Here is a 21564-nt window from a genome sequence, read left to right on the forward strand (position 1 = left end):
CAATATTGAGATGAAGGAATCATAGTAAAAATTGTTATATTTAAACATATTCCATCCTCAGCCTTATTGAATGTAATACTTTGCTTTCAGTCTTTGTTAATCAACACTTATTGTTTGAATAATGCTACTGGAATCATTTAACTTTATGACATAAAATAGCAGTAAATGTACATTTCAAATACCTGCTGGTGCTGCACATATTTGGAGACTGAAGAATTAATTGTTCAGCAAAGTAAATGTAGAAGAAATTCCTTACAATGCCTCGTTGAGCATATTTTTTGAATTACAAATCATATATTTAAAAATATTCTAGATAATTACAAAAGAAGTCAGATGTCAGAAACTAGTAAATCTTTATGTCTAATCTGGATTCCACTTTTTTCATTCCAGACACCCTATTTTTGGCCATCAAATTGTTGGGAGCCGGAAAACACAGACTATGGTCAGTGCAATATCTCATTGTCTGCTTTTATTTTTATTATTCAGTAGGGGAAACCAAGGCACAAATGTGACAATGTTTTGATCAGTTTCCTTGACTCCAACCTCCCCTTTAATCCTGTTCTGGTCTGGAAATAATAATATTGATAATTATAATAATAATTATAATATTAATAATTAATAACTGTAAGGACTAATGATTATTGAGTAAAACCTATGTGCTAAGCTCTGCCATGTAGGACGTGATTTGTGTAGAAACTGAGATGTGTCTTCTCGATGTCCCTATCTTTTTTTTTTAACTTGCTCAAATTATATGGTGAGGTTTTACCTCATTTTTGATTAGATAAGGGATATAACATTGATACTTAATACCAGTAAATAATCAGAAATCTCTCTGTCCACTATTTGAAAGCCGATTTACTGAAATTGGGTGGAAAGAGACTGAAAGGGCAAGCAAAACTAGACAATCAACAAAAATAGAATAAAGCCATCTAAATAATGAATGCTATTTTTTGTTTTGTATTTTAATATTATAATTTAATATTAAAATTCCATTTTCATTGCCATATGTATTATAGCTATTAATTTTTTTTGAGGGTTCTGTTGATATTGGTTTATGTTAAGCTAGTTGTGTGACCCATTGGAAAGTTTGATCTCTGCCTCATCTTTACTATTTTTTTTTTTGCTTAATAGAACTGGGGTGCAGATCAGAGGTGGGGGGAGAATGGGGGGTGAGCGGAATCACCAGAGACAGACTGGGGAGCAGAACAGGGAGCTTTACTGAAATACGCTGCTAAGGGGACCAGTGGGCAAGACAGGAGAGGTCTGCTGTGCCATATATACATTAGCTGCTTTTCTGGAGATCAAACTCAGACCATCACAGTGGAAGTGCTGAGATTCAACCCTAGTCCACCAAGGAGGCCCCTCATTTTCAGTTTTTATGGGTTATAAGAGGGACAGCCTTGGACCTCCCTGGTGGCGCAGGCAGTTGAGCACAGTGCTCTGAGGCTGTCCACAGCCTCTGCAGTGCAGGTTTGATCCCGGCCAGACACGGAGATACCCACATGGCACAGCAGACCTCTCCTGTCTCGCCCACTGCTCCCCTCAGCAGTGTATGTCAGTCAGTCTGCCTGTTCTGTTCCCCACTCTATCTCTGATGAATCCTCTCGCCCTCCAGCACATCTGGCCTGTACCTGGTTCTTGCACGCATGAATAAACAAAAATCTTAAAAAAAAAAAAAAAAAGAGGGACAGACTTTCAGACTGTTACTTTTTCACCTGATGTTGTAATCAGATAACTGGTAGCAGGAGATGACTGGGTCAATAAGTCAGCAAAGAATCACCACCAATGAGTATGAGGGATTCAAGATTCCTACTGTTCTGTGGGTACTAGAGTTGTATAGTGGGGATTCACAGTGATTCCCTCCTATAGGACAGCTCATTGGTCTTAGTGCCTGTTATGTCTTTGGGCAGCTTCCATCTCTAGACTATTTTTGAACACTAGGTGCAATGCTGGATATTAATTGTAGTTGATATGGGGTCACAGTCTCGCAGTTCTTCTCTTTTTTTTTGTTTTGTTTTGTTTTGTTTTGCTTTGTTTTGATTTTTCTAGGACAGAACCTTTTCTTGGGATGTTAGCATCTATTATTAACAGTCTTCTTTATTGTTTTGATTTTATGCCAGTTGGGAGTGCAGTTATTTTTAATATCCCAGCCTCAGCCTTAAGTAATAAGTAGCCTCTTCTATGAGGGGACATGGGTGATAAGGCCTCTTTCTACCTTCCAATTCTGACTCCATCTGTACTATATTAAGGCTTTCAGTCTCAAATCAGTACACCTCAATCTGAAACCAGGCTCTTATAGCTTTCCAACAGTGTGGGTATACTAGTGCAGTGTTGGGTCTCAACCCCCACCCCAATCTAGTGCAGTGTTGGGTCTCAAGAGAACTGATACTAGCATTTTTCTCTCAAAAAGCAACTGTAGTGGATTCTGCACAATAGTCTACTTTCCCTACTCTGGGTTGCACTGCCCCAGTATCACTATAAACACCGTTCGTTTAAAGATTTGCTACCTCTTTCACCAAATCATTGTTCCTATATGTACTAGGGTAGCCTGTTTTTTCCTTCAGAGATTTTTGACTTTTTTCTATTGCAATCTAGCTGTGAGGCTATGGAGAAAGCAAGCATTGCATCTTTACTCTTCTACCATCTTGTCAGACTTCTATTTATGTTACTGATAACCAACAGTCTAGATGAACACATACTTCATTTTATTGCTTTGTCATTGAGGAAAAAAATAACAATTTTTTGTATGGGACCAATACTTCTAACATTAAATTCATGAATGGCTTTTTTGGAAAGTCACTGAAAGATCTAGGTGTCGGAGACTCACAGACCTAATCTCAAATACTATCACAATCACATATGACTGTGTGACTTTGTGTGAGTCAGAGAATATCTCTGAACCTTGGTCTGCTCACTTTTATTAAGATTTATTTATTTATGCATACAAGAGCTGAGGTACAGGCCAGAGGTGTGGGGGGTGAGAGGATTCACCAGAGACAGAATGAGAAACAGAACAGGGGGCTTGACTGAAATACACTGCTGAAGAGAGAAGCAGGCGAGTCAGGAGAGGTCTGCTGTGCCATGTGGGTCAGCTCCCTGGCTAGGGTTTGAACTCGTGCTGCAGTGGCTGCAGATGACATGATAGTGCTGGGACTTGACACTCTGCACCACCAGGGAGGTCCTCCCATGGATTTTTTTTTTTAAGATGTATTAATTAATTTGTTTGTTTGTTTGTTTGTTTATACAAGAGCTGGGGTATAGGTCAGAAGCACGGGAGGGGAGAGAATTCACCAGAGCCAGAGCAGGGAGCAGAACAGGCAGATGGACCAAAGACACTGCTGAGGGGCGCAGTGGGCACGACAGGAGAGGTCTGCTGCTCCATGTGGGGTTCTCCCTGGCCGGCAGGGAATCGAACCGGTGCTGCAGAGGCAGCGGACAGCTTCGCAGCACGGTGCTCAACCACTGCGCCACCAGGGAGACCCTCCTATGGATTTTTAAGAACTCTCCCTCTATTTTTTTAAAAGATTTATTTATTTATGCAAGAACCGGGGTATGGGTCAGAGGCCCCTGAGGGTGAGAGAATTCTCCAAAGACAGACCAGAGAACAGAACAGGCAGACAAAGACACCGCTGAGGGGAGCAGTGGGTGAGGCAGGAGAGGTCTGCCGCGCAATGTGGGTTTCTCCCTGGCCAACTAGGAATCAAACCCACACTACAGAAGCTGCAGACAGCTTCACAGCAGCGTTCAACCTGCTGTGCCACCAGGGAGGCCCTACTTATCTTCGTTTTGTAGTTGATTTCTAGTTTGATACCTTTACAGTCCAAGAAGATACTTGGAATGATTTCAATCCTCATGCATTTGTTAGTATTTGTCTCGTGACCCAATATATGGTCCATCCTGGAGAATGATCCATGTGCATGAGAAAAATATGTATTTGTTTTCTTGGGGTGTACAGTGCCATATAAATACTTGTTAGCACCCATATGATCTAGATCTTTGTTTCTGGCAATTGTGCCCCCTTTTTACTTTCTGTCTTGTTGATCTGTCCGTTACTGAGAGTGGGGTAATGAAATCTCTTACCACATCTGTATGTTCCCCAATGTTTATTTTCAGATTCAAAAGTAATTGGTTAATATATTTTGGTACTCCTTCCTTTGGTGAGTTATTTTGATGAGTGTTATATCTTCCTGATGTATTGTTTCCTTGATCATGACATAGTGTCTCTTCCTGTCTCTTGTCACTTTTTTTAGCTGGAAGTTTATTTTATCTGATATAAGTATGGCTGTCCCTGCCTTCCTTTTGGTATCATTTGCTTGTGGAATCATGTCCCAAATTTTATTTTAAGTCTCTGTTTGTCTTTGGAATGTAGGTGCTTTTCTGGGAGGTAGAGAATGTTGGATTCCGTTTCCTTTTCAACTTGATGCTCTGTGTATTTTTATTGATGAGTTCAGTCCCTTGATATTCAGAGTGATTATTGATATGTGAAAGTACGTTACTACCATTTTATTCATATTTTTATGGTTCTTTTCAATTCTTTGTTCAGTTGTTTATGTTCATTCTTTTCTTTAGTTCAAATCTTGAAGCTTCTTTTATTATTTCTTGGAGGGGTGGTGTTGTGATTTGAAATTTCAATATTTTTCTTTCTGACAAGGTCCTTATTTCTCCTTCATATAGGAAGGAGAACATCGCAAGATAAAGTATTATTGGGTGGAATTTTTTTCTTTAAGTACTTTGAATATGCCACTCCATCCTCTTGTCTATAGTGTTTCTTCATAGAAGTTTGTGTTAGCCCAATCAGTGCTCCTTTATTGGTTATTTGTTTCTTCCCCTTTGTCAGCTTATCATTTTTTTTCTTTGTTTTGATTTTTTGAAGCTTGACTACTATGTGTCTTACTGTACATTTTCTTTTATTTAGTTAGTTTGGTTTCCTCTTAGCTTCTAGTATTTCTATATTTATTTACTTTTCAAATTTGGGATGTTTTCTGCAATAATTTTCCAAAATAGCTTTTCAGCTTCCTTCTCTCTCTTCTTCTACTATGATTTCTGTGACACTTGTATTTCCTTTCCCCATGGTATGGGTAATTCTCAGTGTTTTTTCATTCTTTTTAAATTTGTATTTCTCTTTCTTTTTTATTTTATTTTATTTTTAAAGTTTTTTTTTTTTTTTTTTTTTTTTTTTTTAAGATTTATCTATCAATGCACACAAGAGCTGGGGCATAGGCCAGAGATATTGGGGGTGAGAGGATTCACCAGAGACAGAGCAGGGAACAGAACAGGCAGATTGACTGAAACACACTGCTTAGGGGAGCAGCGGACGAGGCAGGAGAGGTCTGCTGTGTCATGTGGGCTGCTCCCCGGCCGGCCAGGGATCGAACCCACGCTGCAGAGGCTGTGGACCGCTTCACAGCATGGCGCCCAACCCCTTGCGCCACCAGGGAGGCCCTATTTTTTTTTTTTTAAATTTTGTATCTGCATCTTCAAGATTACAAAGTCATTGTTCTATTTGGTCTATTCTATTTTCATGACTTTTTCCAGAATTGTTTACCTTCTGCTCTGTCTTGCAGTTCTGTAATTTTTTTATTTAAAATTTCTGGATCTTCTTTTCTTTGTTTTACTCATAGCTTCCTTTTCCTTTTCTATATTTTCTTATATATATTTGACCAGTTTCTCTGTCTTTTCTTTGTTTTGTACTAATTTTTTGATTTTTTTGATTTTGGTAATTTTGAATTTTCTTATATGATAAGAATAAAAACTCTTCCACATCTGTGTTGTTGGATTCTGGAGATAGATTTTCTTTTTGTGGTGTATTGTCCCTGTGAGGACTTGCTTGGCCATTTGTATTTTTCTTTCCTCCCATTATTTGCTTTAGGGTTTGCCTCAGTGTAGATGCTGCTTCTATTGCATTTGTTTCTTCCTAACCTACTATTCTAGGCATTTACCAGATGTGGGTACAGTAACTGGGTCCTTCTTCAGAGTAGATCCTGGCATGCAGTATGGTGGCAGTCTTGGGTGGGGTCTCTAGGCTGGAAATTGGGCTTTCTGGCACTCATCTCCCCTACCCCCTGTTGCATGTCTGGGCATATGGTGAAATAGCAGGAAAGCAGCTAGCAGGGTCTCACAGGAGGTCATATATCCTCTGGCTTATGCCCTGACATGGGTCCAGGGTCTCACCAGTCAGTATGGGTGCTAGGAGGGATCTTATGTGATTTCACAAGGTTTCTGTTGATTCAGGCAGGTGCTGGCAATGTCTTGTAGGAAGTTATGAGACATCACCCTTTTTGAACAGATATTTGTGGGGGTCTCACTGGAAGTTGCAAGTCCTCTGTAGTTTGAGTGGGTGCTGTTGGGATCTTGCAAGAGAAGGTGCGGTCTCTGCAAGTTCCAGGCAGATACTAGCTGGGTCTTGCCGTTGTCTGGTGTCTCACTCGTCTGGGTTGGCATTTACAGGGTCTCTCTGGTTTGGGGTGTGAATTGATAATGATCTCAGATATGGTAACATCCTGTGGGTTATGGTGCTTCATTTTCTATGATTCTTGTTTTAAGGAACAAATCCTAGCAATTACCTGAATTATTCAACTTTGAATTATCTGCTACCATTTATTTAAAGAGCACTATTATCAAATGTGCTTGTAAAGAAAATTGTGATGCTGTAATTAAGTGGAATATGACACTTAAACCACTATGATTAACTTAAACTATCTTTTCTAAAACAACCTGAGTACATAGTAGTTTATTACATAAAGCAGATACAAAGAATGGTTTATTTTACTCTACTAGCATCCAAACTTGTTTCTATCAATAATTTTAACTTAGTAAGTGGCTTGTTTATTTTATTTTTAAAATATTTATTTTTTATGCATTTAAGAACTGGGGTACAGGCCAGAGGTACAGTGGTGAGAGGATTCACCAGAGACAGAGCGAGGAACAGAACAGGAAATTGACTGAAATACACTGCTGAGGGGAGCAGCGGGAGAGACAGAGAGGTGTGCTGCTCCATGTGGGTAGCTTCTTGACTGGCCGGGGATTGCACTCGTGCTGCAGAGGCTGCAAACAGCTTCACAGTGTAGTGCTCAACCGCCTGTGACACCAGGGAGGCCCACCATCCATGCATGTTTAAATTTGAACTTCAAAAATGCTGATATTGACATTAAGCCATAAAAACTATGGTTCCATTACATTATACTAAGTAAGTTTTAAGTAGAAAAGTTACCTAAAAATAACTACTATTGGTTTTTGATAATATTATAGTGGAGCAATCTAGACAAAATTGTAGAACAGAAATATTTCTGTTTCAGGAAAAAATCATGGATAACATATGTGAACTATAATTTATGCATGTTGTTTTATTAGGAAGTAGGAATTGAAAGTTAGAGATGTCATTAATGCAAATATGAATCATGACACACTGTGAGAATAACCAAGTAATTTCCAATGACAATGATGATATGCAATAAGTATTAATATTCAGTTTAAAGTCATTAACATCAGTCATTGGTAATCATGACCAATTCATGATGCTGTAATAATAATAATAATAATAATAATAATAATAATAATAATAATTTTCCTCTTATGAAATGACCAGAAGCCAAATTGTCCATGAATAGTTGTAGTCAATGCTTGGCCACATTGCCAAGTTGCAACACTGTAACATTGCCAAGTGTCATGTGACAGTCAGGCTTCCTACCAAAGTATGAATTAGAGCTTTCAGTAAGTTTTATCAGCAGACAAGTTTCACCTTATTCATTCCAAATTTTAAAGCAACCTTTCTATTGGCCATTTTTCCATGTACATTGAAGGAGATAATAGAGTATTGAGTCATTTGGCCACTCTTCAGTAGAAGCCTAAGAGCAACACAGACCTTGCTTTAAGAATCATTGATTTAGAGCTGTTTTATTAGCAGTCTCTCCCAATCACAGTTCCTTAAACCAGGTGCACTTTCTACCATCAATGTGAGTTGGTTAAATCACATGATCAGGTATCATTCTTCAAGGGATAACAGGCACTTAGAAAAATTGAAACTGTGGTCATTCATTGGTAAGGAAGAATTGAGAATTTATTTGGGGACCTGGATTAGGAAGGGCATTTTTTTAAAAGATTTATTTATTTATGGGTACAAGAACTGGGGTTCAGGCCAGAGGTGTGGGGTTGAGCATATTCACCAGAGACAGATTGGGGAACAGAATAGGCAGATTGACTGAAATACACTGCTGTGGGGAGCAGTGGGTGAGCCAGGAGAGGTCTGGTGTGTGGGTAGCTCCCTGGCCAGGGACCGAACTCATGCTGCAGTGGCTGCAGATAGCTTCATAGGTTACATCTTAACCCCTTGCACCACCAGGGAGGCCCTGTTTTTTTTTTTTCTGTTTTTTTTTTTTTTTTTTTTTAATGAAGAACTTTTACTTGGTCGTTATAGAGTGGAAAGGAAATAGAAGGCTTTGATGGTGTCAAGTTACATGTAAAACTCCATTATATTTAGGCATAATAACTGCAGGAAGTATTGATATATTTAGTTCACTTAAAGTTTTACTAAGGAAAAATAGCTTAACATGGTGATTGTGATAAAAATGGCAATTATTCTGACTACTTGTGAAGATTTTTTTAAAGATCACAGAATGAAAGGGATGATTAAACATAATAAAATAGGCCATTTACAATACCATTTATAATTTAAATAAATGCTAATAAATATGCATTTTACAAGTTATCAATAGTTTTTATGAAAAGTCATTTTTCATGATAACCAAGACATGTTTGTTTATCATCTACTTATTAAAGGACATGACTACATTTAGGTTGTTTTTTTTTTAATTAATTAATTAATTTATTTATACAAGCACTGGGTACAGTCAGAAGCATGGGAGGGTGAGAGAATTCACCAGAGCCAGAGCGGGGAGCAGAACAGGCAGACTGACAAAATACACTGCTGCAGGGAGCAGCGGGTGGCGTAAGAGGTCTGTGCGCCATGTGGGACCCTCGCTGGCAGCAGGGCATCAAACAGGTGCTGCAGGGCTGCAGGCAGCTTCACAGCCCAGCGGCGCTCAACTGCTGCGCCACCGGGAAGGCCTGTTTTTTTTGTTGTTGTTTTTTTTTTAAACAGAAAAATTCTCAGCCTAGAAAGTTAGGGACAAGACCTATACAACTTGGGTGGTAAATATTGTGTATTAGTTGATTCTGTTATGATTCTGTTATACACACACATATATGTATATATACATATAAATATATATAATGCAAATTTATCTCACAGAGAAACATGTTCATGTATTTTCTTTGGTATTTAGAGCCCCTTTCATACACTTTAAAGAGTGGTTTGACTCTGAAGCTGTCCTTTAGGGCAGGGGTAGTGGTACACACTCAGCCAATGACCCTAGTGAAGGGAGAGCTAAACGGCATAGAGGCACACGACTTGACTTAGGGGAAATGTGTGTGACTTAGGGGAGCTGAGGTGCTTTAGGCTCTGTCTTCAGTGAAAAGAATAAGGGCAGTGTACTGGACCAAATGCCATGAAGAAAAATAAAAATGTAGGCATGAACTACCAAAGCCTATGAGATAGCACAATAGCAACATTAAGAGAGAAGTTTACAGCAATACACGCACAATACACGCACATATCAGAAACAAGAAATAGTGCATATAAATAATCGAACCTGATATCTTTTAAAAATGCAGGAAAAAAGAAGAGGACAAATCCAATTGCAGGGACTAAAATTAGAGCAGAAAAAAATGAAATATAAATCAAAAAGCAGTTTTAAAAGAGCAGTGCAACCACAAGTTTTTTTTGAAAAAAAAATCAACAAAATATACAAAATTCAGCTAGGCTCACAGAGGAAAAAAAAGGGAGAAGAATATAAATTGTAGAATCAGAAATGAAAGAGGATAATTTACAACAGATCTCAGAAAAAGAGAAGAATATAAGAGAATACTATGAACAGCTCCATAACCATACATTGAAAAACTTAGGAGAAACAGTCAAATTATTCAAAGAATATAACCTCTGAAGACTGCATTGATAAGAAACAGAAAACTTGAGAGGATGAATTACATGGAAGGAAATTGAAAAACTAATCAAGTCTCTCAATAAAAAAAAAACAAAAATCTCAGGACCAGAAGCTATCAATAATGAGTAAATATCAACCTTTCTCAAAATCATCCCCAAAAATGAGGAAGTGAGAATACTACCACATGTATTTTGTGAGGACAACATTACTCTAATATCAAAAGCAATAATATCAAAAACATAACAATAAAAGAAAACCCCAGACCAATAAACCTGATGAACACAGGTGCAAAATTTCTGATAAAATGTTAGCAAATCAAATTCAACAGTATTAAAAAGGATAATGATAAAGTAGAGTATATTCCAGGAATAAAAGTTAGTTCAATATATGCAAATTAATAAACAGAATTTACCTTATCAACAAAAGGAAAGGCAAAAATTTTATGATAATAAGAGATTCAAAAAGATTGTCAAGATTCATCATCAATTTAGGAATAAAAACACTTTTTAAAATGGGAATAGAAGAAACTTAAGCATAATAAAAGCCATAACACTATTAAGTATAATCTAGCATTATACTTAATATTGAGAAACTGAAAGATTTTCTTCTTAAAACATGTTCAAGACAAGGATGTACATTCTCCCCATTACAAACCAACAAAGTATTGAAAGTCCTAGCTAGAAAAATTAGATAAGAGAAAGATTTAAAAATTGATCCAAATTGGAAAAGAAGAAATAAAATGATTACTATTTGCAGATGCCATGATAATATACATAGAAAATCTTAATGATTCCACCAGAAGACTACTAGAAATAATAAATCAGTATGGTGAAGTTGCAGGTTACAAATTCAATATACAAAATTCAGTGGCATTCTTGAATGCAAACTCTGAATTAAAAGAGAATTTAAAAATCAAGAAACCAATCCTATTTATAGTATCATCAAAAAGTTCTGCATACTTGGGAATAAACCAAATGAAATAGGTGAGTGAACTACTTAATGAAATCTATCAGAAATCAGAATAGAAAGATTCTCTGTTCACCAATTGAAAAACATCATTAAAATGCCCATCTTATCCAAAACAATGTATACATTCAATGTTAGTCCTATCAAAGTTTCAATAGTATTCTTCAAAATATTAGAACATACAGCATACTGAAATTTATATGACACCACAAAAGACTCTAAATAGCCAAAGCAATTTTGACGAAAACAAAAGTACAAGATAGGTATCACAACCCCAGACTTCAAAATATAATACAAGGCTATAATAACAAAACAGTATGTACTGGAATAAAAATAGACACACAAGACAAAAGAATAGAATTGGAAGCCATAAATAAACCCACATTTATATGGACAGTTAATATATGAAAAAAGGAGCCAAGATTATATAATGGAGCAAGGAATGGCAGTAGGAAAACTGAAAAGTCATATACAAGATAATGACTAGATGACTATCTCATACAATACACAAAAATAATTCAAAATGGATTAAAGACTTGAGTATAACACCTGAAATCATAATATACATGTCGCAAACATTAGTAAAACACTCAACAATATTGGTCTTAGTGATGTCTTTGGGATTCAATTCTAGGGGCCAGTGAAACAAAATAAAAAATAAATAATTGGGGATACATCAATTATACATCAATTATACATTAATTATACATCAAACCAAAATGTTTCTGCACAACACAAGTAACTACAGTATGAAATTTTCCCAAAACACTACCTTTATAATGCAAAAACACTAATTCAAACGGAGGTACATGCTCATATATTCATTTTAGCACTATTACCACGGTCAAATTATAGAAACATCCTAAGTGCCCAATGACAGATTGAACAATCTGGGTAAAGAAGATGTGGTATATTTACTACATAATAATACTATTTGTTATTAAAAAGATTAAATCTTGTGACAGCATTAATGGAACTGAGAAAATCATACTAAGTGATATAAATCAAAAGGAGAAAGACAAATGTTGATTATTTCACTCATATGTGGAATGTAGAAAAACAAAACAATGTGACAGATAAAACCAAACCAAACCAAATCCAAGAAATCTGACTATGAAATTGTGGTTGCCACAGGGAAAGAGAAGATTGGTGAATAAGGGTGGAGGGGCCCACTGTACTATGATGGACTGTGGGTGCCCTGGTAGAGGGTGAAGTACACATCTGAAGAAGTGTATATCTGTATCTCTGAATCACATACACTATTGTAAACCAAAGTTACCTTACTAAAAATTAATTAATGCATTTTGGAGGAAAACTTATAAAATAAATGGCTTGATAGTTTTGTTGTTAATGTGGATATGTGTAACGTTCCAGAGGCATGATTTTCATGTATTTAAATTGTATTGTAAAATGTTACCATAATATTAAAATAAATTATCTATTTTTTTCTGAGATGGGTACATGAGCAGTAATGTTTAAAGATTACATTTCTAAAGGGGGACACTTTAGGGCCTCCCCTGGTGGCAAAGCAGTTGAGCACTAGGCTATGAGGCTGCCTGCAGCCTCTAAAGCGCCGGTTGGTTCTCCTGCTGCCAGGCGAGGGACCCACATGGAGCGCAGACCTCTCCTGCCATGCCCGCTACTCCCCTCAGCAGTTTATTTCGTCGGTCTGCCTGTTCTGTGCTTCTGTGAGTAAATAAATAAATCTTTAAAAAAAAACTGATTAAAAAAAAGTAATAAAGGAGGACTCCTTAGAGCAAGGTTGGATGTGACTCATTTCTGATAAAAGGATATTAAGACCTATTCCAAAATAGTTCCAGAAAGGTATAGTCAAATATTTGTTGCTAAATTCCCTAACAGAATAGTATGAGAGGCATGTGATTTTAAAACAGCTAAATAAAATAGACAAACCCCTAGCCAGGCTCACAAAGGAAAAAAGGGAGAAAGCACAAATAACAGGATCACAAATGAAAGAGGAGAAATCACAACGGACACAGCAGATCAAAAGAATAATCAGTAACTACTATGAACAGTTATATGGAAACAAGTTCAGCAATCTAGAGGAGATGGACAAATTCCTACAACTCTACAATCACCCAAAGCTAGAAGAAATAGAACACCTAAACAGACCAATTACAATTAGCGAAATTGAAATGGTAATCAAAAACCTCCCCAAAAACAAAAGCCCAGGACCTGATGGATTTACAAATGAATTCTACCAAACATTCAGAGACGAATTAGTGCCTATCCTTCACAAAATCTTCCAAAAAATTTAGAAGAAAGGGACAATCCCAAAAACGTTCTATGAGGCCAACATTACACTAATACCAAAACCAAACAAGGACAACACAAAAAAGGAAAACTACAGGCCAATCTCCCTAATGAACACTGATGCAAAAATCCTCAATAAAATTTTAGCTATCAGAATCCAACAATGTGTCCATAAGATAATTCACCATGACCAAGTAGGATTCATTCCAGGGACACAAGGATGGTTCAACATCCAAAAATCAATCAACGTTATCCAACACATCAACAAAAAGAAATATAAAAACCATATGATAATATCAATAGATGCTGAGAAAGCTTTTGACAAAGTGCAACACGCATTCATGATAAAAGCCCTTGAAATTCTTGGGATACAAGGAACATACCTCAACATCATAAAGGCCATCTATGTCAAGCCAACAGCCAGTATCATTCTCAATGGTGAAAAGCTGAAAGCAATTCCATTAAGATCTGGAACAAGACAAGGATGTCCACTCTCACCACTGCTCTTTAATATAATACTGGAAGTCCTAGCCAGAGCAATAAGACAAGAGAAAGACATCCAAGGAATCCAAATAGGAAAAGAAGAAGTCAAACTATCACTATTTGCAGATGATATGATAATATACATAGAGAACCCCAAAAACTCCACAGAAAAACTAATTCAACTAACCAATCAGTTCAGTAAAGTGGCAGGATACAAAATCAACACGCAAAAGTCAATAGCCTTCCTATACATAAACAATAAATCTGAAGAAGAAGAAATCAAAAAAACCATCCCTTTTATTATTGAAACAAAAAAATCAAATATTTGGGAATAAATCTAACAAAAGAGGTCAAGGACCTATACAAAGAAAACTATAAAACACTATTAAAAGAAATAGAAAAAAGACACAAAGAAATGGAAAGACATCCCCTGCTCATGGATTGGAAGAATAAACATTATTAAAATGGCCATCCTACCAAAAGCAATCTACAGATTCAATGCTATTCCAATCAAAATTTCAATGTCATTCTTCAAAGAAATAGAACAATTATTGATGAACTTCATATGGAATCACAAAAAACCCCGAATAGCCAAAGCTCTCCTGAAAAAAAAAGAAGGGAATGGAGGCATCACACTCCCAGACTTCAAACTGTACTACAAAGCCATAATCATCAAAACTGCATGGTATTGGAACAAGAACAGACACACAGACCAATGGAATCGAATAGAAAATCCAGAAATAAACCCACAGATATGGTCAACTAATCTTTGACAAAAGAGCAAAGACTATGCATTGGAGCAAAGAAAGTTTATTCAATAAATGGTGCTGGGAAAACTGGGTCGCTACATGCAAAAGAATGAAGCTTGACCACTACCTCACACCATACACAAAAATCAACTCAAAATGGATTAAAGAACTAGACATAAGACCTGAAACCATAAAATATATAGAAGGAAATGTAGGCGAAACACTACGTGATTTGCACATCAAAGACATCTTTACAGACACATCACCCAAAGCAGTGATAGTGAAGGCAAAGATAAACAGCTGGGACTACATCAAATTAAAGGGCTTCTGTACAGCAAAAGAGACAATAACAAAAACAAAGAGAAACCCCACCAACTGGGAGAACATTTTTGCACACAACACTAATGATAAAGGACTGATCACAAAAATCTGTAAAGAGCTGATGAGACTCAACAACAACAAAGAAAATAATCCCATCAAAAAATGGGCAGAAGAACTAAAAAGAAACTTCTCTGAAGAGGAAATGCAAATGGCCAACAGACATATGAAAAAATGTTCAACATCACTTGTAATCAGGGAAATGCAAATCAAAACTACCATGAGATACCATCTTACACCAGTGAGAATGGCACATATTAAAAAAACTAGCAACAACAAGCGTTGGCGAGGGTGTGGAGAAAAAGGAACTCTTCTGCACTGTTGGTGGGAGTGCAAACTGGTCCAACCACTATGGAGAGCTGTGTGGAGATTTCTGGACCTACTAAACATAGAGCTTCCATATGATCCAGCAATTCCACTCCTACGTATTTACCCAAAGGACACGGAAACATCCATTCCAAAGAACACCTGCACCCCTATGTTTATAGCAGCACTATTTACAATAGCTAAGCTTTGGAAACAGCCCAAATGCCCAAAAATAGATGACTGGATTAAGAAGGTGTGGTACATATATACCATGGAATATTACTCAGCATTCAAAAAAGATAAACACATGCAATTTGCAGCAACATGGATGGCGCTGGAAGGGATCATGCTCAGCGAAATAAGCCAAAAAGAAAAAGAAAAATACCGGATGGTCTCACTCATAGCAGGAATCTAGAAAACTTAAATAAGGGACCAGAAAAATGAATAACTATAAGAAAGTGAAAATCAAAATCAACAAAAATCTATGAACCGGAGACACTTTTTGGGGGGTGAGGGGCGGGAGGGGAGGGATTAGGGTCAGAATGGGGGGGTTGTGATTGTATGGGGAATATAAAAATAAAATTTATTATTTAAAAAAAAAGAAAAAAAATAAATGATTTTATCTCATTGTATGCAAAAAAAAATAAAATAAAACAGCTAAATAAATGATGAAAGAGAAATTAATTTGATTCCTACCAACTCCTATATGTAAAAATCTATCCTCTGCTTTACCTAGAGGGTGGAATATTTTTCCTTAAGTATTATGAGGAGCCTCCTTGATGGCTCAGGGTTTAAGTCTCAGTGCTATCAAACTATTGCCAGTCATTGCTGCATAAGTTCGATCCATGGCCAGGGAGCTGACCCACATGGCACAGCAGACCTGTCCTGTCTCACCCACTGTTCTCCTCAGCAGTGTATTTCAGTAGATCCTCCTGCTCTGCTCCTCTCATCCCCTGCATCTCTGGCCTGCACCCCAGTTTTTGCATGCATAAATAATAGGATGCTTCCTATTTTCTTCTAAATCATATTTAAGATGTTTCCTTTGATAACATAAGAGTATCAAAGGAAAAATCAGTCATGTATAAAGTTCATGGCTAGATTAAAATTTACTCTTTAAGACTGCAAAAATATCACCTTTGAGGAGAAGCTTCCTTGACCTCCACTTTGCTCAGATTAGAGGGAGTCCTGATACCTGGATCTTTCAGCTCTCTTTCACAGATTTATGAGCCACTTGTGAGTCTGAGAACTAAATCTTATTTAATCTTTTAGTCCCACAACTAGAAAAAATATTTGGGGCTATGTATTTAAGTGTTTAATAAAGATTCATTGAGTGAATGAATGGGTGAATCCTTGGTTCTTAGAATTGGTTTAGAATTTAGAATATTAGAATATTAGTACAGGGCCTCCCCTGGTGGCACAGCAGTTGAGCGCCAGGCTGCGAAGCTGCCCACAGACTCTGCAGTGTCGGTTCGATCCCCGGCCACCTGCAAGGGTCCCACATGGTGCGGCACACCTCTCCTGCCGTGTCCACTGCCCCCCTCAGCAGTGTATTTCGTCACTCTGCCTATTTGTTCCCCGCTCTGGCTCTGGTGAATTCTCTCACCCTCCCGCGCTTCTGACTGTACCCAGTGCTTGTATAAATAAATAAATAATTCTTTAAAAAAATTAGTACATAATATTTAGCTCTAAAGACATCATCTAATGCAGAAAAGTAAGCAGTATAGTGTTGTGAGTGGCAACATTTGAAATGACTATCTCTGGATTTCAATTAGTATCTTTATACTCATATTGTACGATCCTCATGTTTGGAGAATAATTTTTTCTCATTTACTTTTAGACCTTAACATTGTAGTTAAACAGGCATATTCAAATAGCTCTTCCCCTAAAACCTCGAGAGTGATTTTAAAGAACACAAGTTATGATATCATACATCTTTCAAAATCACAAGATAATGAATGCATCTAGATACTCTGTATTAATTTCATAGTATAAATGGATGGATAATTGTTATAAGCCTAAAATTCAAGAGGAAGTCATGTGAAATATAAGATATGTTAAAGGACCCACTTCCATATAATTATAGAATGCATTGTTCTTACTCTGATTTAAATAACATATAAATACTAAAAAGGAAACAGTCTTAAGAATTTTTACCCCAAATCACCACTCTCAGGAGCCATATCTTGCTGGATGAAACTCTGTATCACATCCTCTCTGACTCTCTGGCATACTCTAGGAACTTATTCTCTTGAAGGCCCTATTTGAATCCTTCTTCTTTAATTGGGTAGCTCTAAGAACTTTAGCTAACCTCTTTTCCTTTCAGAGTATTATATTTCACATGTCTTCAAAAATAAATAAACAAATAAACCTCTATTGTTCAACTCACACAATTACTGACATCAAAGAAGGTAATATTTATGCAGTGACTTGTACAGTAAAATATGGGAAGTAATGATTATTCAATTATCTTGAAATGTATGCAAAATATTAAAATAATTATTATTAGTCCACATCTCTTACCAGTTAACACAAGAAACTGGGAGATAAGGAACATCAACTGTTTCTCTCTTTATCTTAGAGCCTAGACTATTACTTGGCACATTGAATGAATTAATGAATAAATGAATATATTAAGCTCAGTATAAAATCACATCTTATATTTGGAGAAAAATGCATCCATTTTTCATTTTTTTATTATTTGAAGTCACCATAACCTTAAAGAAACATATGCATTATGGATAAATTCTTAACATAAATATATTGCTGATTATTATAAAAATTAAAGTTATTGCTAAGATAATGAAGCCAAGTTCTAATTTATTTCTAAAAATTGTATATTCATTTGAATCTGGAATGATGCATAAGATTATAATCAGACTTGACTAAAGAGCAGATAATCAGTGCTACTGTAGATATTTAATTTTATACTATATAATACTTTATAAATATTCAAAAGCTCTTTTATCATTTCTTTCAATTTTCACAACTACCTACAGTCAGTAAAAGTAACATTAGAATTCCCATTTTTCAGGGAACTGGCTCAGAATTTTTTTCATAAGCTGCCCAACTAGGAACAGGCATCATTCACTCGCTAACTTTGAATCTGGCTCCACATTTGTTCATATGTGAGCTTTTACCCATTATGTTTTCTAGGGTTTGTGAATGATTTGGCTTGCTTATTTATTCATATTCTTAACTAGAACAATTCTAAACTCATTTACAGACGTGAAGGGCTGCTCTTATCACAAATCAATTTCCCTAATATCCTATAAGCAATCAAGAAAATATGCTCAAAACCTTTGGGGAAATTCCAATGGAAAGTAACCTGTGACAGGTTCCAAAGACATGAAAAGGAACAGATTAAAAAGGTAAAGCTTGGGCCTTCCCAATGGCGCAGTGGTTGATCGCTGGTTGTGATCCCCTGCTGCCAGCAAGGGTCCCACATGGCAAGCAGACCTTTCCTGCCACCCACTGCTCCCCTCAGCAATGTGCTTCCTCAGTTTGCCTTTTCTGCTCTCCGCTCTGGCTCTGGTGAATTCTCTCACCTTCCCACGCTTCTGATTGTACCCAGTGCTTGTATAATAAATCTTTAAAAAAAAAAAAAGGTAAATCTCTAGGGTAAAAATTAAAGTTCAATTTTTTTAGAAGCTAATAAAATAGGTCTTTAAATGTTTCGCAAAGTTCTGCCACATCTTAATCTTCTTTTTTTTTTTAATTGTTCAGACAACTTTTACATTCTTCCCTTGGAATCTATTGAATATCCCTGGTCTTTCATTTCATTTGAAAGATATATGATATTGCCCTCTGGTTAATCTATAATATTAGTGTAATTGTTCAATTTATAATGGTATTCCTCCAAATGAGAATAGTTCTTTAGACAACAGTTTCAAATTCCAGCTCAGTTACTTATTAGTTATGTACTTGAACAAGTCATGTTAACTCCCCATGCTTTAATTTCTTCATCTTTAAAGTGGAAATAATAACATACCCAACACAGGGATGTTTGGGGATTAGTTGGTTAATTTATAAAACATTAGAACAGTATCTGATACATTGTGTGTTAAGTAGGTGCTAACTATTGCTATTATTTTATTATTATTATTTCAAAGCTATTATTAGTGTTATCATTATCTTCTAAAAATGAAATAAATCAAAGGCCATAGTCATTCTGTCAGTCAAAAAACAAATAGTTTTATTCTATTAAGACTATTTTATGCACAGTTGAGGAGGAGATTGCCAAGAAAGTGAAGGAAACAAAATTGGAATCAAAATAACAACCAGTTATTGTTTTTAAAAACAGGAGGAGTGAAGGTATAAGAGATGGAAATTCTGAGAGGGAATCACCCATAGGACAGTCTAGTCATTTTTGAAATCAACTTTTTCTACCCTGTTGACTGCTTTCCTTTGCCATCATCAACTCCAGTGCAAGCTAGAAAGAGTAACTACTAAAAAGACCCAGGGCTATTTTCAGATTCCATACAGTCTAGGGATGATTGTGCTTGTTTTTCAAAATTGCTGAGTCATATCAAATTGCTCCCCATTGATATAAATAACAGATAGTAGGTGGATTGTGGAAGAAAAAAAGAATATTTCAACTATCATTAAGGTGACAAGTAAGTGTGTTAGCTTTCTTTTTGTTTAAAGATTTATTTATTTATGCATACATGCAAGAGCTGGGGTACAGGCCAGAGATGGGGTGTATGTGTGTGAGAGGATTCACCAGAGACAGAGTGGGGAACAGAACAAGCAGACTGACTGAAATATACTGCTGAGGGGAGCAGTGGGCAAGACAGGAGAGGTCTGCTGCGCCATGTGGGTTGCTCCCTGGCCGGCCGGGGATCGAATTTGTGCTGCAGAGGCTACGGACTGCTTCATAGTGCTGTTCTTAACCTCTTGTACCACCAGGGAGGCCCTTTTCTGTTATCTTTCTTTTTTTTTTTTTTCTTCAAAGATTTATTTATTTATACACACAAGAACTGGGGTACAGGCCAGAGATGTAGGGGATTAGAGGATTCATCAGAGACAGAGTGGGGAACAGAACAGGCAGATCTACTGAAACACACTGCTGAGGGAAACAGTGGGTGAGACAGGAGCGGTCTGCTGCACCATGTGGGCTGCTCTCTGGCCGGCCAGGGCTTGAACTTCTGCTGCAGAGGCTGCGGATTGCTTCATAGTGCGGTGCGGTGCGGTGCTTCATCCCTTGCACCACCAGGGAGGCCCTGTTATCTTTCTATTGCACTATTAATATTAAAAATTCTGTGGGTCATTCTTACTCTTTACAACTCTTTTGCCTCATATAAAACTAAGTAATTATTGGGCTTCCTCTGGTGGCACAGGCAGTTTAGCACCACACTGTGAAGCTGTCTTTAGCCTCTGCAGCACCAGTTCAATCCCGGCCACTGCTCCCCTCAGCAGTATATTTTGTCAGTCTGCCTGTGCTATTCCCTGCTCTGTCTCTGGTGATCCTCTCACCCTCCCCGCCATCTGGCCTATATCCCGGTTCTTGTGTAGATTAATAAATAAATATTTAAAAAAAAACTAAGTAATTATTTAAATATATATTGTCACATTATGTCACACTTCTCACCCAATCTCAGTTCCCATTTCACAAGGAACAACACCTCAGCAGATTTACAGCACTTCCAAGTCTCTGAGGATCACCTTCCACCCTCTCACTCTCCCACTCCGCACCCCCCACACATTCTAGCATCACCTCCCCACTCTTTACTCTAGATCCCAGTGGTATGCTAGTCTCTCATCCTGGCTTTGTACTTGAATATACCCTATTTATTTTCTGCTGTAATCTGGTGACTAGGAAAATCTGGTTATTCATAGGGGATTTGATGATGGGAGAAATATGGTGACCACGCTTGAGGAAGAAATTATTTACTGTGAAAATAATGAACAGGGGTGTAACATAATGGTAGTCCAATAATAGATAGATTTAATATTTTTATTTATGTTGTTTATTTTGTGTAGAAGACCTGGGGTGTAGGCCAGAGGTATGGGGGTAGGGCAGATGAGAGGATTGAGCAAAGATAGAGTGGGGAGCAGAACAGGCATAATTACTGAAATACACTGCTAAGGAGAGCAGCAGCAAGACAGGAGAGGCTGCTGTGTCAGGTGGGTTAGTTCCCTGGACAGGGAGTGAACTCAGGCCATCATGGTGGTAGTGCTGAGACTTAACCCCTAGGCTGCCAGGGAGTCCCCAATAAAAAATATATTTTAAAAATAAAGTATGAACTGAAACAAGAAGTCAGAACATCACCTAGTTCCACATCAGCTGGAAACCAGTGCATCAAGCAATTCAAATTTTTGCCACTTTGAAATGGCTATGAATGACCATGAGTACACCATGAGTATTGAATTGGGACCTACACATATGTTTTTGCGAATAGGTAACTTTGCAGATA

At 37.1% G+C, this 21564-nt stretch overlaps 1 protein-coding gene across 13 annotated transcripts in view; it reads left to right on the forward strand.

The window, feature by feature from the left end:
• Positions 1-21564, forward strand: part of RGS7 (regulator of G protein signaling 7) — a gene marked incomplete at both ends in the record, with an annotated part of 489391 nt that overhangs the window by 357062 nt on the left and 110765 nt on the right. For 10 of the 13 annotated variants that reach the window (XM_084253313.1, XM_084253315.1, XM_084253309.1 and 7 more), the window contains one exon: positions 391-442. The exons of the other annotated variants lie outside the window; for them this stretch is intronic. In XM_084253313.1, coding sequence (XP_084109439.1) covers positions 391-442 — 52 coding nt within the window. The remainder of the gene's footprint in view (positions 1-390; positions 443-21564) is intronic. 13 annotated transcript variants of the gene reach the window in all.

The sequence above is a fragment of the Talpa europaea genome (genome assembly GCF_964194135.1).
Source record: "Talpa europaea genome assembly, chromosome: 14".
Taxonomy (NCBI): domain Eukaryota; kingdom Metazoa; phylum Chordata; class Mammalia; order Eulipotyphla; family Talpidae; genus Talpa; species Talpa europaea.